This window comes from Chanos chanos, chromosome 11 (assembly GCF_902362185.1).
Source record: "Chanos chanos chromosome 11, fChaCha1.1, whole genome shotgun sequence".
Classification (NCBI taxonomy): Eukaryota; Metazoa; Chordata; class Actinopteri; order Gonorynchiformes; family Chanidae; genus Chanos; species Chanos chanos.
Genome location: NC_044505.1, coordinates 25,352,041 through 25,372,288, shown reverse-complemented (window position 1 = coordinate 25,372,288; position 20,248 = coordinate 25,352,041). Strand labels below are relative to the sequence as shown.

At 39.4% G+C, this 20,248-nt stretch overlaps 1 protein-coding gene across 11 annotated transcripts in view; it reads right to left on the bottom strand.

The window, feature by feature from the left end:
- The window catches only part of camk2d2 (calcium/calmodulin-dependent protein kinase (CaM kinase) II delta 2), a 58,786-nt gene that overhangs the window by 1,108 nt on the left and 37,430 nt on the right, over positions 1-20,248 (bottom strand). The window contains exons 9-17 of one of the 11 annotated variants that reach the window (XM_030788171.1): positions 18,437-18,531; positions 18,049-18,171; positions 17,586-17,669; positions 16,274-16,316; positions 13,335-13,375; positions 12,181-12,240; positions 9,121-9,165; positions 7,155-7,203; positions 603-623 (exon numbers count right to left, since the gene is read on the bottom strand). In XM_030788171.1, the coding sequence (XP_030644031.1) occupies positions 603-623; positions 7,155-7,203; positions 9,121-9,165; positions 12,181-12,240; positions 13,335-13,375; positions 16,274-16,316; positions 17,586-17,669; positions 18,049-18,171; positions 18,437-18,531 (561 nt within the window). Of the gene's footprint in view, positions 1-602; positions 624-7,154; positions 7,204-9,114; positions 9,166-12,180; positions 12,241-12,556; positions 12,583-13,330; positions 13,376-16,259; positions 16,317-17,585; positions 17,670-18,048; positions 18,172-18,436; positions 18,532-20,248 lie in introns of all 11 variants that reach the window. The other 10 variants (XM_030788163.1, XM_030788161.1, XM_030788162.1 and 7 more) reach the window with 10 other exon arrangements.

Sequence of the window (20,248 nt, the reverse complement as noted above, 5' to 3'; positions counted from 1 at the left end):
TAAAATGTACAAGCATTCACTCATGAGAGTGAGTTTCAAAGACAGTATTGGGTTTGTGATGTCCAACATAAAAAGGAGTGACAATCTTGGAAGTAAGCCAAGTCATATTTAGTCACACACAGTGTCTGTGCTGGTGTGCTGATCATTTGGCTGGCCTCGGTTTTAGAGCATCTGAAGTATTAAAACAGACTGACAACTGTTGTAACTACTAACTGTACTGTACCAGCACATTACTAACATTCCTCTGGAATGCAGCTGCAGATGTAGCAGCTTTTACATCCTGTATATAGCATAAATGTGTATTCTGTTGACAGAACACTCTCAAAAACGACATCTGTTTTCTTAACTTCAATTTTTCAGTATGGGAGTCTCTGAACAGAGAGAGAACAAGACATTTTCAGATGAGTTACAGGGTCATTGTAAAGTCTCTGTCAGATGTTGCCAAACAACATTTTTTGCATTGTAATTAATTAGTACATTATAAATGAACACCCCAAAGGAAGTGCTTTCCAGAACTCTGTGTAATGTTGTGTTTTAGGCTAGGCAGAGTTCAGCGGCGATGGGCAACATTTTCATTTAAAAAATTAAAGATTTAAAATTACCTTTATTCATAACTTGGCAAGCTGGAGGACAGCAAAGAGATGACTCATAATTGGTCAAAAAGGCAGACATCTTGGTCATAACACCAGAAATGGTGCAACACAATGATCTACTTCTTTATGACAAAAGTAACGTCCTGACATGGCTCTAAATATTATATCAGTGATTGTCATTCATTTAGGCAGCAGAGCAGCACCTTCATCCTGGTCACTTAACTGAGTAAATACACACTGTTTTTCAGCCAACCAATTGCAAATGTCAATCACAGTCCAAAGAAACTCTGGTCCGACGTCTTACACCTAAACATTAAAGGATGATTTATGCCATGAGTGAAAAAGGCCACTGCCTATATATATGATCCAACTCTCTCACATACTAATCAAATCTTTAACATTTCTTTAAACAAATCTTGAAGTCCATTTTCACCACTATAAAATGTAATCATCACGCTAAAATTCAATAAATATCTAGAAGTATCTACAAGTAAAATGCCAACATTTAATCAGCATTTTCTTTGACAAAAATTTGATCTTTAATGAAACACTAACACAATTCATTTTCTTAACTCACTGAAGAAACTACATTCCCCAAATTCACAAATTCCCCAACAACCGGCCACAAAATAAACACTATGATAACTTTCCCCTTACTCAGAAGGTTCTTTCCTTTTATTTATTTTTTTATAACACATTTCACGTATTTAATAAAAGAATTCATGGCACATTGTTAGGATCGGCTGATACCTTAAAGAGAGCAAATGAAGTATCATCACACACACTTACACCATATACACACTTGTCAGTGAAGTGCATGTGATGTAGGAGAATTCAGGAAAAATGGAATACAGAAGAGATGGAATTCAGGAGAATGGAACTCAGGAGAATGGAACTTTTGCTCTTAACTAGCAATACACAGACACAGACACACATTTGCACATACCCGTGCACACATACCAGGCTCAGGAATGAATAGGGCCTCAAGCTTGAAAATGCTCGTGACAGTTATAAAACTCCACCAAAGTATTCAAAATTTAAAATGCAAAGGCCAAAACGCTTTGTAATGAAACTGTAATGAAATTCAGTTATATACTATCTAGTTATATGGATAGCATATAAAATATGTGTTGGTGCCTCTGGGGACACCGCAGTCACCTGTGGTTGGTAGATACACACAATATAAATCACTCAGGATTGTTCACTCACGCGGACGCCAGGACTGTAAGAGCGTTTGAAACATTAAACATTTTTAGATGCAAAGCATTTCCTGAACTTCACTTTTAACTCAGTCATTCATGTTTAGCCCTCCCTGCACATTCTGTGGTATCTCTGGATTGCCTCCATGGATTTCCTGATACTTCATTCTCTGTATAACATGCATCTTTATTTTTCACATCAATAGACTAAGTACAACATGCAGCATCAAGCTGAAAATAAATTAGAATCTGTCACCACTTTCAAGCGCTGCCTAACACCAGAGGAAATGCACACACCAAATTCCAACAAGCACAGTAAAGCAAAAGCTAAAAGTAACATGTATATACAGGGGGGTGCTGCCCATGTGGCGACTAGTGGCAGGGGTTTAGTGTCTGAGTATCGCGTTTTTATCATGTTTTTAATGTGTTTTTAAATTTAGGGTTTTACCCTAAATATTTAACTGTCATCGTCTCAACTACTGTTGTTGTTAGATCACTAAATAATGGAGTTCCTTTCTCTGTTTTACCCTGAATATTGTTTTGGGCCTCCACCTACCCCATTCCCAAACAACTCGAATTCAGTTCCCTCAGCTATTCGTCACCGTGGTTTATATACATCCTAAAGCAAACGCTAAATCAGCAGCTGATGTAATTTTCAAAGTTATACAACAACTGCAATCTATCTCACCGGACCCCCAGCTTTATATTGGGAGATTTTAACCATTGCAAATTAAACGGCACGTTGTCTGCTCTTTATCTGTATGTTTCGTGCCCTACGCATCACAGGAAAACTTTAGTCCCATTAAGGGGGCTGTTAAATCGTTCCCTGGACCACCTCTCAGATAACAGTGTAGTCCACCTCCTACTGACTTACAAGACTGCATTACTTCGAGAACAGGCGAGGAAGCAAAGGGTGAAGGTTTGGACTGAAGACAGTTCCTTTGCCCTTCAGGGTTGCTTTGACTGCACAGACTGGCCAGTGTTCTTGGACTCTTCAGATGACAAAAATGAACTTACTGAAATGGTGTGTAGCTATATCACGTTTCATAAAGACTGTGTGATCCCTATCAAGGAAGTGAAAGTCTTCCTAAATAACAAACCATGGGTTTCTAAAAAACTAAAAAATCTTAGTCGAGGGAAAGCTGCTTTTAACAGAGGTGATGTAACCAAGGTGAGGGCAATAAGAAAAGAGATAAGGGCAGAAATTAAGAAAGCTAAAATTAACTACAAAGAGAAAATAGAGACAGAATTTAGAAGTAATAACCCAAGAGCTGCCTGAAACGGCACAAAAAAAAGTCTGGGTGTTATGAGAGGAGGAGTAAGGCAGTTAGTCTTGATGGTTTGGAGTAAGGCAGTTAGTCTTGATGGTTTGGAGTAAGGCAGTTAGTCTTGATGGTTTTAACTCTGCTATATGCAGCTTGCCGTCAGTCTTAATTAGTTTTATTTGAGGTTTGATAAACAAGATTTTACAGAGCAGTTGGATGAGCTGAGGAACAGAACTAAGTCAAATCAAAATATAATTGCCTTTGATATTGACACTGTTGCTAAGTTGTTTAGGCACACCCATAGCAGAAAGAGTCCGGGCCCTGATGAGATCCGTGGCAAAGTGCTTAAGACCTGTGCTGAGCAGCTATATTTTTTATATTATTTTTACAGAATCTTTTAAAGTACAGAAGGTACCAGCAATCTGGAAACACTGAATTATCATCCCTGTCATCAAGTGTACATATCGAAAGGCCTTAAATGATTTTAGACCTGTAGCACTTGCATCTCTAGTCATGAAGGTTTTTTGAGAAGGTGATTGAGCAGGCTATTCAGAAGCAGGTGCAGGATTCTTTAGATCCTCTGCAGTTTGCTCATAGCGGTGTAGAGGATGCCATCCATACGCCATTAAACTGCCTGTACCGTCACCTTGAGAGTCCCTCGACTCATGCCAGACTTCTGTTCATTGACAATGCAGATGCCATTTCCATGAAAGTACAACAACATCTTTACTTCTTGAGAAAAGTGTATACTTTTAATGTGTGTACCAAAATAATGACTCTAATTTACAGAACTTTTATTGAGTCAGTGCTGTTTGTATTGAGGCGTGGTTTGGGAACTTAAATCTGGCCAACAAGAACAGGCTTGGTCGGTTTATCAGAGTGGCCAGGAACGTTACTGGGGCGAACCAAGCGCAACTTTCTGACCTTACGATCAGCAAGTCATAAGGAAGGCCCTATGCCATAATTGGACTGCTCTGACCACACCCCGTGCAGAGGGGAGTTTGAGCTTCAAGTAGAAGGTACAGAGTTCCAACACATAGGACTAAAAAATTCAAAAACTTGCACTGCATATTAGCAGGCTAAATTTGCACAAATGACTGCACTAAGCACTTTTTCCACTCTGCAAGTTGGCTCATCCTTTGTCTCCACATGAAGTGATCTTGGTCTGTATTGTATTGTTGTCCTTGTGTCCCATCTGGTATGTTATCTCTCATGTTGTCTGTCATATTGTATCTCAGGACGGTTTGCATATGTTTTTAATACCTGGCTGCAACCAAATCTCTCCTAGTGGGATAATAGATTTGATTTGATTTTGAATTTGATTAGATTTCCTCGAGAAAGCTGTTTTACCAGGTCTCAGAATGGACGTTCTACCCAAAAGTTCTCCAAAATAATCCTGGTGAAAGTAAAAAAGGGCAGAACATTTGCTCCTCCCAATAAACCCAATTATATGCAAAACGAAAAATATGCTGTTGTGTGACGTTTTTATTAACATTAACATCTGATTTTTTATTAACATTACATCTTCACTAGTAAGTAAGTTGTCTTTTTTTTCTGCACCCCCACCGCAGTGTTCTTTTAGACTCTCCTTGTATTCTTTCACTTCATTCGCGGTTCTGCTGTGGTTCTGCCAGGGGTGGACAGTAACGAAGTACATTTACTTGAGTACTGTACTTTTTCGAGTATCTGTACTTTACTTGAGTGTTATTTTTTTGGAAACTTATGACTTTTACTACACTACATTTGAAATACAAATATTGTACTTTTCACTCCACTACATTTCTATGAAGGTTCTCGTTACTCGTTACTTTAACGCATAGCTCTGAAGTCAGCGGACAAATTTTCTTTTCTAAAATGCGATAGGCCATATTGTGTTCATCACAGGGAAAAAACCAATCACAGTAAACTGCTCCAATACTGTCAGTCAAGTGTGTGCTGCATTTTCTTTAACAGGTGAACTTGGTGGTTTTACTGATGGCTACTACAATGGAAGATAAAGATGATAAAGATAAAGGTTCCTCACAAGAGCAGCCATGGCCATATCTTAAGTCCATGTCTGAGATTTTCTAAACCAACAGGTTTCCAAGCTAACTGCTTCCCGTATGCGTTCGCGCTGTGTTCACCTAACACTTACAATCATTTGCCACAGTAGATATGAGATGTGACTTGAAAATTGCGATTTATATGTTTGTGAATGTGTGACGAATCTGGTGACAGAAGCAGACCAAAACTTCTACTGTTAACACAGTGTGTGAACACGTACGGAAACCAGTTGGCTTGAAAACCATTTGGGGCATAACACCGGGTCCTGTGTGAATCCATAGTTAGTAATAGTTAGCTAGCGAAAATGCCGAGTTAGCGTTACTGACAAAAATCCTTTCAGAAATATATGTTTTAATCTTGTCAGGTAAACACAGTAATATTTGTAAGGTCAGCAGATTCATGTAGGCCCGGTCCCAATAAGACGAGGGGGGCGGGAATCAAGCGGTGACGATGGTCATCCAGCTGTTTCATATTTAAGACAATGCTATGTAGTAGATGTAAAATTAACCTAGCCTACAACATTACGACGTGTTTATCCTTTTAAGGCCAATCTGAGTTAACCTAGTGCCTGAAGCTAACTGAAGTTATACACTGTCTTTTATAGAGGAAGCATTCGGTTCAACTGTGTTTCTATAGGCTTTGTCGCATATTCCACAAGCTTTTTATTCTACAGGTTCTACAAGCAAGTCAGTGCATTCAGTAGGTTGTTTCAGAGTCATTAGACTCTGTAATTGCATTGTTGCAACAATACAACAATGCGATGACATTAAAAAGAAAATGTACTTTTGAATACCTAAGTATTTTTGAAAGCAAGTACTCCAGTACTTTAACTCAAGTAAAAATTGAACTGAACAACTTTTACTTGTATTGGAGTAATATTTGACCAGGAGTATCTATACTTTGACTCAAGTAATGGAGTTGTTTACTTTGTCCACCTCTGGGTTCTGCTGTAGTTCTACTGTGCTTCTACTCATGTGTTTTAATTTGAGGTACCAACTGACACTAAGTTAGCTTGTGAAGTATCACCAAGAGAGAAGCAATTAGACATTTATTACCTTTAATCTTTTTATAAAAGTTACTTTTAACTATTGCTGATGACTCAGTTTCCTTTTCTGAGCTGCTGTTAGTCACTTAAAAACATGGTTGAGACTAAGCATTGACGAAACAGTTGAACTTAGCATGGCTGTAATAGACTGACTGTTTGCTGTAGATGCTCTTGGCCTGTCTTTCTCTTCACTCTCATGTGTATCAACTGCATGAAGAGAAACATAATGCACTTCATTCAGGACCAGAGCACAGTGAGTAAGTAAATACATGTCACACTCATGTAATTTTCATTACAACACTGCTATTGCAACCAGAACAATTTCAAATAATAATAAATGTCCAGAAAACCAAAAAGCTCTTCCAACACCCTACACAAAAGCTGTCACAATCTAAGTAGGTTCTGTGTGCAGAATGTGTAAAAACTGCATGTTGAATTAAGGGAGAGGTGAGACATTTACTTCAAAGGCCCAATAATTTGACCTGTGTCAGACATGGCACAACAATGAATGTGCACATTTGCAAATATAACCAAAATGGCACGAAACATTTAAATGAACAGCTTATGAGCTGTTCAAATAAACAGACCAACCTTTCCCCATGACACTGCTTGATGTCCCTTTCAGTGGGTATTTACACAGCTGACTGCTAAATGATCACATTTCTCTGGCTTACATAATTTCAGCAGAAACTTGAGGGTGAATTTTTAAAAATATTCTCCCACTGCCAGTGGGATTAAAGTCCATTACTGGTCTCTGTCTTTGCATCTAGATATTATCAGAAATGTCTATGGTAACTGGATGGAATCCTCAAAGTACTGACAAAAATAGAATTGTGAGGAGCTAAGCATGGAAGACAGATGGATGAAAAATGCTAAGAGCTGAGAAAGAAACTGGATGTGGAAACAATTGGTCATCCACTGGATATGAAAAAGAGAGGATTAAAGCCGGGGAAAGACAGTTTGTCTTAAGTTATGCTGTGGCTTCAGGCACAAGTATGTCAAATTTTACCTTTCACATCCTCATCTTCAATAGTGGTGTTGGCACTTTCTGTGGACTCCTGACAAAGACAAGAGAACATGGCAGAATAAGAAGGGGGAAACTCAAGCTGGCAAAAGCAACAAATAAATTACTTCAAGATACAAACCAGGCTTAAACGCAATCTGCAGATCCTAGAAGTGCAGATACAGTGGGTTGCTACAGAGCAGTTCTTCCTATTGCCAGGGTTATAGTTTGTTTATAGTAATGCTCTACCCAACTGCCAGGGTTATAGTTTGGTTATAGTAATGCTCTACCCAACTGCCAGGGTTATAGTTTGGTTATAGTAATGCTCTACCCAACTGCCAGGGTTATAGTTTGGTTATAGTAATGCTCTACCCAACTGCCAGGGTTATAGTTTGGTTATAGTAATGCTCTACCCAACTGCCAGGGTTATAGTTTGGTTATAGTAATGCTCTACCCAACTGCCAGGGGTTATAGTTTGGTTATAGTAATGCTCTACCTAACTGCTAGGAAATGTACAATTTTTTTTAATTTATTTTTAGCTATCCTTAGGTAAATACAGGCTGAGTATTAAACTTTATCCCGGCAAATAAAAAAGGTTTTGAATATACAATGAGCACACAGAATTTGCACTTAAGATCACTTCTCCTCTTCCTCTCTGAAAGCTGCACCAACTAATCAACTCAGAGAATCAAGAGAAATTCTATGGACATGTCCTTCCACGGACTCGGTCCTCCCCTCATATCTCTCTCCCTGTCTGTAGTCCATAGACATCATTTCAGCTGTCAGTGTCAAGTATTTATACAGAATGTTCATCATTCATAGTTTTCCAGCGACAACAGAAACCATTCCACAGCATTCTACTGGATGCAAAAGCAATATAAAACTACACCCTCTAAAGAATATACTTAACATAGCAGGACACTTTTCAACGTACTGTTACAATGGGGTTTACACTTAGCAACAAATATGCCTGTGAGCACAATGGTGCCCAGTCCAGTGGACAAAACCCGTGGTAGGGGGATGAGAGGGCGGCCCCACCCTAGAGTTTGTTGCTAATTGTCCCTAATGTTCTCTTTTCTACTGAATGGATGGCAGAAAAAATAATATTAGTTGGTTGAAACACATGTCAAACCTGTTAAATGTTGCATTAAAATGAGAATGAGCTGTAGAGCTGTAGTTTGAGTAGCATTTCCTCTCAAGGTTTCTTCCTATTTAAGCAAAAATAGTTTTTCAGAAAGTTTTTCCTTCATAGGGGTGCCTTAGGCTTTCTCACTGGGCTCCTCATGCCTTGTACCCTTTAAAACTGGTCTGTGATAAAGTTTGTTGAATCAGCGCTGTTATACATATAAAATGGGGTTGAACTGAAAAAATAAAAAGGAAAAGCCATTTTCAGAGCAAAACCTTTTTTTAAAGGAGTTAAGTGTTTAAAATTCAAATTAAGGTATCATTAGTGGCAATTGTAGTGTTAGATGCATATCCTAGACCTCAACATAAGCTAGACTTAACCTGGCATTGGTTGGCATAGTCTCAGGCGAAATTCTACCACTGTGCTAGTATTGAACCAGCGTCATCTGGGTTTGATATTGGTATTGACAAGCTGAAAACTTGTATATTAAAATACTCTTTTAATTGAATCAGCAGTGACATAAATGAGGAGTGTTGTGAAAGTGCTGTATCTCCCACCGAAGTAAATGATTCCCTCTGCCTAATCACATAAGCAAGGAAATAATGAAATTTCACTCTGTGTATTTTGCTGTGGGAATCACTGACCTACATCTTTATCTCTTCACCTCTCTCTCTCTCTCTCTCTCTCTCTCTCTCACTATATATATATCTATATATATAGATATATATATATATAGAGAGAGAGAGAGAGAGAGAGATAGATAGATAGACAGAAGATTATATATGTATATACACAATTTTTTTGCTGTTTTTCTTTTTTCTTTATGTGCGACGCTGTAGCCCTCACCTTGTTCCTGTCAGCAGGATTGTGAATGACTGTTGTTTGTGGCTCCTGAAAGGAGGAGAAAAGATGAAGAAAGCAGAAAAGAGGAAGAAACAAATTTTAACAATGTAAACTGACAACAATTTTTTGTGAAAACAACACAAATGCAAAGAATGTGTGTATTTACCACAAGTAGTCTGAATGTGCTCGTGGGTATGCATCTCTAACATTGTCAGTCCTGACACAGGTTGAGCTGCATGGATTTGATAACAGCATGTCAATGTGTCTCTTTGGCCTGATGCAGGAGCTCATCTATCTGACTAAATATGAACTGATTCACTAGCAAGGCTGACTGGCATACAGAAATGCCAGGGGTAGCAGCTGAGTTTGTCTCCTGACACTGTGTAACTATATAAACAGCTATAGGCCCCAGCTGCCCCTTCTCCCAACACCATAGGCTTTTTCTTCACTCACGATGTTGGATATTTCTCTCTGTTTATTGATTTCCTGAAAATACACTCAGTGACCAGTTTGTTAGGTACACCAACTTCTTCTTTGAAATGCACTGTTCCACTGACACCAAGTCACATGATGACTGGTGCTTGATAAAGCAGACAGAGAAGCAACAAGGTATCGAGGTATGCCTTCACTGTCTGACTGAACATTAGAAGGGCCAAATGAGAGACCTAAGTCATTACGATTACTGGTGCCAGACGTACTGATTCCCGTGGCCACTTTCTGGATACCCGGGAGAAGGAGACTTGTTCTGTCTCACTTACACCACGTCTGCCCAAGAAAACAGCACAAAATAGGCTCCATGGTATGAAGCCTAGCAGACAATCTGTTCATCATGGCGTGTGGCAGCACAGGTGAGGAACGCTGTGACAACAACAAGCTACTTGTTTTAATGGGCTGAACCAGGAACCAGAGGCTCAGTATAAAAAAGATCCAGTTTAAAGTATAAGATGTCTGCTACTCTGTAGGCTTGTAGCTCAACAGCTGATCCAGAAAAAGATGCCATCATGAACATCTCTTCACTGTTTATGTGTAATGCAGCATTTTGCTGGTTTTGTCACTTTCTGAGCGAAGTAAACCACAGAGGAGACTCATGGACAAAAACGTTGTTTAGTACTGGCTCAAGAGACATGAAATAGTTGTCCAGAAAAGTTGAGTGTCTTGTTACACTGACCTCTCTGTCTCAGGGGTGTTCGGCCCAGCTGAGCAGGGCTGTGTTCGCAAGGAAGGGCTCAGCGTTGTGTTTTCTCGCTAGTGTTTTTATCACTACCTGTGCAGACATGACACTCTAACCCCAGAGACTCATTATAAGACCTTTATCAAAAGTTTCGACAACCCCCCGCTGAATGCCCCCAAATGAGTACACAGCGTGCTCCTTGCACTGCAGAACTACAACCGCAAGTTAGTGCCTAAACCCAGGCAAGAAATACATCCAAGCAACTGAAATTGTTTACGCTAATCTAGAGGCAAAGGTGGTTCCAACCCAGTATTAGAGTGGTGTTTCTAATAAACTGGCCACTGAGTGTCTGAAACTCTTCATTCTGATGTTCCAGTTGGTTCCTCATTCCTTTTTAAGTTCTTCACCAAAATGTTATTTATCCTCTGTGATATTTTGGTCACGCACGCATACAGTGGCAATAATCCCTTGGGATGTCATCAGAGAGGACTGAGCTGAAATGACCCTACTGACTCTGCTACATGCCTCTAATCAGTAAGAAGGATTAGAGGAGATTTCACAGACACTCCACACATCTGTCTGAGAAACACAATCATCACACATCAAAGTCGACTAAATGAGCATACCGCAGACAGTAACAGTCACAAGACACCAATGCATCACAAGCCGGGAAAAGCGAAATCAGACATGCAGTGCCGCACTATCAAACACACATTTTTCAGAGAAAAACACAGAGGACCAGATTCAATCAACTCCTGCAGTTAAACAGTTCTATTACTAAACCCTGTAAAATAATACATTATATAATTAATCATATAAAATTTTGCAACAAGAAAAATATATTTATTTTCCGAATAAGTTGTATTTCCTCCCATCACTGACATAATTTAATTTAGTTTTTGGTGTGAGATGTAGCCTGTGACATTTCCATATTTTGACTGAACACTGATGATCATTGCAGGTCAGAATTGATTGAATGTAGGCCTAGATATAAAAGTTATATTAAAGTTATTCAAATGAAATCAAGTGAGAGAGCTGGAGAGGCCAAGAAGGACAGAAGGGGAGAAGATCATGGAAGTAGAGGGTTACTTGGGAGAGAGGTTGACAAACTAGCCAGATTTACTAATCTTTCAATTCCTTAATCCTTTGACATATGTAGCCACGTGTGTGTGATGATTGGTGAAGTGGTCTCTCCAGTGCACAGTCACACATATGCATCAAAATGTTTCAAAGTTGATGCAGCAGGCATGACTGTTAACATATTTACATATGTATAAATTTCACAAATTGGGTTGACTACAAAGCTTCCTAATTTACATGTCTTTTTAGGCTGTTTGTCAGTTTTGTTGAGTAATTAGTGCACAGGATATTATGTAAATAAATAGCTCATAACACGGGGAATGTCCATGGCAAATTCAGCCTTAAATCAGGCTCTTTGGACACTTTCTGTAGCTTGAAAGAGAAAAGCAGGATACTGCACACAGACGAAAAAGGCAAAATAATTGTTTAGAATGCTAACATGAAATTTTGGCATCACAAGATCACACAACTATAACTGCTATTCATTAGCAGAACACAAGTTGTCAAAGGGCTGAATTCTTTTTTTCTGAAAAAAATAAATCTTAAAATTAATGATAAATGTTCAGTTTTCTTCTCTCTCTCTCTCTCTCTCTCTCTCTCTCTCTCTCTCTCTCTATTTTAACAAATTAAGATTTGTAAAAATTCAATTCTATACATATTTAAGATATTGCAAACGGGTTCACAGCACACACTGCATCACATTTTGCTCTGTGAAGCGAGTGTCTGGTAAGAGCCCAATAATGAAAGCATTAATTGACTCTGGCGAGCTGTGGGAGGACTCATGCAGTGCTGAAGAATGTGCTGATGGGTACCAGTGCTGGGGCAGGGCCTGTGTCTTTAGGGCTGCTTGTTATGTTGGTTTTGTTGTTAACCTGTGAGAGGTGCAGAGCAGACATTACCAGTACGCAGCAGGCCTAGCAAACCAGCTCAACAATAACAGACAGTACAGAGGAGAAGCACTCATGAAGACAGCTACGACAGAGGTTTGCTGAACACAGGTATGTGTGAAGACCACTGAGGAGAGAGAACTGTGAGGACACATTACATCTGGTGAATACAAATACAGCTGATGACAGAGTGGGCAAATGCTAGTCATTTTATAACACATGAAGAGAACCACATCAAGAAAAGATTTTTTTTTTTTAATGCAAATCTATATTCCACCTATAATTCAAGTATTTTTCTCACAGCTAACTGACTTACAGATTCCTTTCCTTTGAGTAATAAAAATGGAGATACAAGCACTGTATTTTTTGTTCGCATTAATATTAATGATCATTATTAATATGAAGATGTTCTATTTTAGCATTTCTTCATCCCTCTTAAGAATGAATCCCTCTTGCTAAGATCTCTCCCTCTTTAAAATCTCTTTACAATAAAAAACACGTAAGCAACAACACAGCCTCAAAAAGAAAAAGACAAAAACTGAAATTTAAACTAAAACCAAAATATCAAAACACAACACGTAAACACAACTCAAATCTTTATCTTAAAATCTGTTTATTCCCTGAATGCCAAAGGAATTGATCTTACTCTGAATGATGGAATTTTGAGGGACAACCTAAAACCAGGGTGCGAATTACAGGGGGGAACTGGGGGGGTCTGACACCCCTAATTAAGACTTGGACCTTGGACCCCCCCCCCCCAAAAAAGAGGTAAAAACAGTTTGGGGGGGGGTCAAAACATTTATATATCCTATAATATATAGCCTTGGAGAAAAAGTTGACCCCCCCCCCCCCAAATTGTCATTGTACAATTCACACTCTGCCTAAAATGAACTATCCAGCTGAATATTTTGTTAGAACTTGAAGAGATCGACCCAAGAGTGAGGAGGGACAGAAGGACAGGAAATGTGTGCAGTCAAGACACATATACAGTGCTCACATGTCACCAGTCAACCAACCATGTCAGATCTTCATCTGCATCCCATGCAGGCAAAATTCACAGAGCATCTCTGCTGACTCACCTTCACGCCATCTTGCTTCTTGTTCAGCAAACTCTTGGCTGCTGTGAGAAGACAAATCAAACCAAAGCCATAAACACCAAAACAGAAGACACCTTTTTTCCCTAGATGCATGCAACAAGCAGTTGGCATAGCGCCTCTCCTCGACAACAAACACAAGTCCTTGCATCGGTAGCAGAGGCCATTATACAAGATAAAGAGTAATTCTTATATGATCAGTCTGCTGACAGATCATGCATGACCTTTTGCTCTAGTGACATACACTTAAGGAAGAAGGACCTTTGGTATATAGCACAGCACCCATTCTTTAACAAGCAGGGCTGTGTGGTAGGGCTGCAACTGTTGTGTTTATTACAACTATACAATGAATATAAATGTGGACGCGAAGCTGCGGTATAACAGACTGGCCTTTTTACTAAGTAGATCTAGGCATGGAAGAACACTGGTACAAAAAAAGGATATAGGCAACCATCTATCAGACACGCCACAGAACACAGGTAGGGGGGGTACAACTGTGCCAAACAAAATAGGTCCATACACTACAGCAACCATAACCACATCAGCGCCATACCGCGATATTAGGAGGTATATTGCGGTATTAAGAGGTGTACAGCGGTATTAGGAGGTGTATTGCGGTGTTGAGCCCCTCACTGCCATTACCATCATAACAGCTTTTTTCCCCCTTATCAGAGAGTGCTGCCATCCTCATGTTGCTTTTGGCTTCGTCTACACGCATGCACATATTTTCCAAAACTCAGTTTTTTCTATCAGCTTTGAAAAGGATCAGGTCCATAGTACACTTTTTTTTTTTTTAATCCCTCCACATGAGAACCAGAAAACGATTCTAAAATGATCTCTGCACTGAGCATACACGCAACATTTAGCAAGCGAATCACATCACTGTAACCTGGTCAAATCAATCAAGAGGACTGACACTGAGGAGAAACAGTTTGAGAGTCTGGTGTTGAAACTAGTGAGCAAATGCAATTGTTTACAAATAATGTTGTGGAGTAAAACATTCGATGTATGAAAACCTCTGTCTATACCCCTATTTATTAATTATAATGTGCAACAAAACTCATGTAGAATGCTTTTAAATGTGTGTAATGATCATTTCTTTAGTTTTAGGTTAGTCAACCAAATATTTAGTATTTTATTCATTGTTTGAAATGCACGCCATGAATAAACTGGTACAATTGGCCTGGGCGATGGCCTAGAACTCAATTGATGGCTTTCTATCTTTTGAAAGCGATAAAAGAGTAGAAACGAGTTTAGGCGCATTTGTTGTTTAATACAGATATTTTCTGTAGCCTGGACACTGGCTAATTTTTTAGAATTGCTCCCTCAGCTCTCTTCAGAATGCCATTAATCACTGGGAAAACACAAATTAAACATGTAAATACTGCATTCAAACAAACGTGAATATAACAAGTAACTATAAGTGGGCGTTTCGCTAGTGATTGCAACGAATCCTGATGACTTCACGTCATGGCAACGTTAACAGATAAGACAGACATGCAATGCAGAAATAGTCATAATATTACGAGAATAAAGTCGTGATTTAATGAGAATAAAGTTGTAATACTTCAGTAAAAAAACGTCAGTATTAAGAGGGTAAAGTCTTAATTTTACAGGAAAAAAATCTTAATAAAATTGTAAAATTTCCAGGAGAAGAAAAAACATAATTTTTAGGGAAATATATTACCAGCAACTGACAAAATGGACGAGAGGACAGTCAATGGCAGCCTGAGTCTGCTCCTGTCAACTGCTGTTTGTCTCAGGCGTCGTGCCACGCCAAACACATCAGTCATGATACTTATGATAATGTGGTGCTGATGTGCCAGAAGATTAAGTATTTCATTATTTGTGAAACCTATATAGCCTATACCAAAGTACAACTTCACAACACAACATGCTCTACGCTCCTCATTTTAAGGCAGGCTGCCGGCTGCTCCTCTGATATATCCCCTCTAAAATAACACGTAGCCTAAAATTACGACTTTGTACTCATAATGTTATGACGTTTTTTCTCATAAAAGTAGACTTTACTCTTGTAATTTTACGACCTTATTCTCGAAATCTCAGAATTTTTTTTTCTCAGTGTGGCCCTAAAACTAAAACTCTGTTGTAGACAAGTAACGTCACTGAATAATAAAAAAAAAAGGGGGGGGGGTATTATTGCAAACCATAGGGTGGCATTCTTTGAATACCACGGTAAGGAAACTTTCATACCGCTGCAGCCATACTGTGCGGCCCCATCATTTCCAGAGGGCATGTCCTTACAACAATGTGTGTGTGATAACTGAGAGGCAATGACAAACGAGGTGTGTGTGATGACCGAGAGACAACGACAAACAGGCACTGCATGCGCTTTTGCACATGCCATTTGTAAAGTTTAGGATTGAAAGCACAAAGCAGTTATCCATTCGTTTTATAGGCATTCCATTGGACAACATATACTGTGATCTATGATGCTTTCAGTACAAGCCTCAGCAGAACATTACATTTTTCATTATTTTTCATCTAGTACAGTTTGTCCAGACTAATATGCAATCAATCCCACAATATTAAGAGAGTAAAAAACAAATTAATTTACAAAACAATGTTTTGAGTAAGATCTCCAGTCCTTTGTGAGTTCTTACCTCAATAGAAATGTATCCCCCAAAAACGACAGAAAAAAATAATGAATAGGAAGAAAAACATAAATTAAGAAAGAAGTGATTTTTAACTCTAAAAAAAAATAAAAAATAAAAAAGGTAATTTGATGATAAACTCTACAACCATCTCTAATGTCCAAAATAATGGTGAGTATCGTTTTAGTGACACAATGTGGACATTATAATAACTGAGATAATCAGAACCATCGCTGTGAGAGCCAAAAGGCAGGCAGAAGAACAAAAGGGGAGAACAGTGGTTCAGCAGGTCAACAGTGAAAAGCATACCTGAGAAGTTTCTTGTGACCAGTAGAGTCGTCAAAATCGCTCCCTGGTTTGAATGTAATGGTTAATACATGGAGGGAAACAAGAAGAGAGGTGAAAGAGAAGAGCACTGAGCAGGAAAAGGCAACGTTGAAATTCAAAGGTCCATTAAGTAAGAGAGATGATGTTTAGAAGCGGGTTCAGAAGCTTAGCACATCAGCTGCACCCTCATAGTCAACACAACATACATCCTGTACATTCCATTTATGGAATACCTGTATACGGAGGTACAGTGTTGCCTAGAGCTCGACAATAAGAATAAAAAGAACTGTCACGTTCAAATTTACACAAATACCTCACGCACTCACTCAGTATTTAAGCTGCTTATCCTAATCAGGGTCACGGGGGATGCTGGAGCCTATCCCAGCGCTCATAGGGTGAAAGACAGGGAAACACCCTGGACAATCCATCGCAGGGCAGACATCCAGACAAACACACTCACGCACACATTCATACCTGGGGGCAATTTAGTGTCTCCAATTCACATAACCTGCATGTCTTTGGACTGTGGGAGGAATCCGGAGCTCCCGGTGGAAACCCACGCAGACACAGGGAGAACATGCAAACTCCACACAGAAAAGATCCTGGCCACCTGGCCAGGAATCAAACCTGAGCACCTCTTGCTTTGAGGTGCTACCCACCACGCCACCACGCCACCGTTCCGCCCACGCAAATACCTAAGTAATCATAATATGGCCGTAACAGTGCTGAAGAGGAAAGAGGTTGTTTACACTATGGGCTTTCCAACTGTAGGAGGAATGATCATAATTAATATAAAACTGAGATTTTTGTAAGTGCAACTTTAGTTTACACCTAAAGAGGGAATATTAGTGCCGGTTTTTGACAATGCTAACAAAATACCTGTCACCTTCTCAGCCTCAGCTGTAGAGAGGGCCCACACTAAGGACACTGCATCCTTCTTAAGTACATAAAAACTAGTCCACTTTGTGTTTCCACACTCTCTCTTTCAGATGTATTTCAGCACAGAATGCCAGCATCCTTAAGGCTCTGGTGTGTTAGGCTGCATCTGAACAGGCAACAGCCCTGGGTCCTCTGACTGTGATAAAGGCTCACAGAATAATAGGAGCATGGCAGCCATGTTATGATCAGAAATAACAAATTCCTCAAACTAGCATCCTGCACAAGAGATGCTGTGGAAGCCTGGAGACCCTGAGGTTTGTAAATAACATTTATGATAAATATTTAATTTGTGATAAATAGTTGAATAAAAGAAGGATTTTCTGTGAATGTTCCAAAATAAGCAAGGGGGCCTTACCTTCAGTTTTCTCCTTGCATTAAACTTCTTCAGACACTCCACAGTCTCCTGTCTATGCATCATTGATGCAACAGTAGAGCGTTGCTGAAAGAGAGGGAGAAGTATGTTATGAAATGTGTGTGTGTGTGCGTGCGCGTGAGTGTGTGTGTGTGCGTGTGTGTGTGCGTGTGCGTGTGTGTGTGTGTGTGTCTGTGTGTCTGTGTGTCTGTGTGTTTGTTTGTTTGTGTGTGTGTGCGTGTGTGTGTTTGTGTGTGTGTGCGTGTGCGTGTGCGTGTGTCTGCGTGTGTGTGTGCGTGTGCATGTGCGTGTGTGTGTGTGTGTGTGTGTGTGTCTGTGTGTGTGTGTGTGTGTGTGTGTGTGTGTGTGCGTGTGCGTGTGTGTGTGTGCGTGTGTGTGTTTGTGTGTCTGTGTGTGTGTGTGTGTGTGTGTGTGTGTGTGTGTACTTGTGATAAAAGACACATACACAGATCCATGGGTGTTTGAGGGCTTCAGCGGCTGTAATGCGTTTAGAAGGGTTGATGGTAAGCATTTTGTTGATCAAGTCTTTGGCTTCAGGAGTCACTGTGTCCCACTCAGGTGACGGAAACTGCATTTAAAAAGAACCATTCAATTATGTTATATCAATCAAGCTACTTTCCACCCTTTTAGTTTCCAGCTGTCCTACCAGCAAAAAAAAAAAAAAAAATACATGGAATCACCTTTTTGATCTTCTAATATAAAAAAACAATGAAACCATAAATATTAAAATAATAAAGTAAAACTTGAGTTATGAACAGGTAAAGTACATGGAATAGTTGAACGGGTTTAATCTTTCAGGTGTGAATATGATAATAACAATAGCCTTTACATACGTCATAAGCCCCAGCTTTAATCTGTTGGTACAGCCGGTGCTGGTCCTCGTCCCAAAATGGTGGATATCCAACCAAGAGAATGTACAGGATTACTCCTGTTAGGGTCACACAGCACAAAATAACTGATCTTAATCCTTACTATAGGACCCAGACTTAGAACAAAACACATTTTGGCCAAAGTCACACCAAAGCACAAATGTGCTGTCATGGTGGTATTTTAAGGATTACCATACAGGACAAGATAGTGAACATACAGAAATCAAACCCAAATGGATCTCAGCAGGTGATCTGTACAGGTAATTTGGTTGACATTTAGTTTTTTGAAGCACTAATGTAGTGCTGTCCCAAGGACTTGTTTCACACATAGACTGGGAATGAAGCTTCATTACGCTGCACAAACATCAAATATATATCACATTTGTGCTGCTTTTTTTGCCTCAGAGGCCAGGGTGCCAATGGGAATTTGATATTTTCCAAATTATTTTGCAGTATGCCACTGCGTTTATATATTGCTGACACGTCCCACAACAAACAAAATCAAACTTATTAAAGCTTCTAAACATCAACAACAGGCCTGGTATCACTGTAGGTGATCCAAACACCTGGGGACTCAGTGTTTTCAAAGGTCAGAGACCAGTGGACAACTTTGCAGACGGTATTTCTTTACTGGTTTATTGGTATGGATTGTCACAAATGGGATCAAGGTCTTAAGCATGGAAGCATTGGCACAGTGTCCATGCAAGGTGAGGTACATGATACAGGACCAACAAATTCCAAATATGTCTCAGTCTTATCTCATAGTTACAAAAGCATCATGACAATCACAGACTTAGTAAGCCTGATCTATGCATTCACAGCACTAGGGCATTTACAGAAGCACAAATTCCTCTCATTGACAATATTCACTACAGATATTTACAAATATTTAGGTCCACTGCCATAAAGAAGTAATGTTGCCAGTGTTCGATTGTGAGTGATTGTGACTGGATTTCTGTATTAAACAAAACTGGACTAAACAAAAATTTAATTAACTAAATTAATATAATTTTATGACCAGCTGACAATACTGGGCAGCTGGAGGTCAAATACTTAAAAATACGTCTTCTGTCTGGTTAAAATCCACATATAAACCCATCAGGCAGAAATAATCCAGAACCTTCCAAAGACAGAAAATCCCTGAGGTGGAAATGATGTCTTTGAATAAGGCCAAAGGTTTAGATGAAATTGTGCAAAATACTCTTTTACCCCCACCACAGCAGACCCTCTTTCTGGCCTCATTTTTTTGTTAACCTAACAGGGAAGGTGACCAGTCCTGTAAACTACATCCTCCATTGGTTTAAAGGCCTAGGTCTTTACTGAATACTTTACAGCATGTTTTCATTCTGTTAAAACACATTGGACCCACTTTTAATATTAAATATATATATATTTTTATCTCCCTGTCATATTTTGAAAAACTATTTTTTCCCTCCTAAAACCATGACCCCGGTTTTACTTGTCCCTGGTTTTACTGAGATGCTTCATACGCAGGATCTAATGCAATACTTAAATTGTGAGTTTGGCTTTTGGTAACCACTGAGATATCTGTCCTGTGTATCCTGACTCCTGTATAACCCTGACCTGTGCCCTCAGATCAGTCCTCACACTGTCCTGTGAACACAGTCAGCCTGTGAAAGCATTCTCAGCTTAGGCAAGTTCTTTATAAGCAGCTCTTTCAGCGGTTCAGTGTTTGGTTTGACTGATCAGTCTTCAAAACTAAATTGTTAGTAGACATTTTAATGGTGGATACACACGATGGACTGATCTTATCTG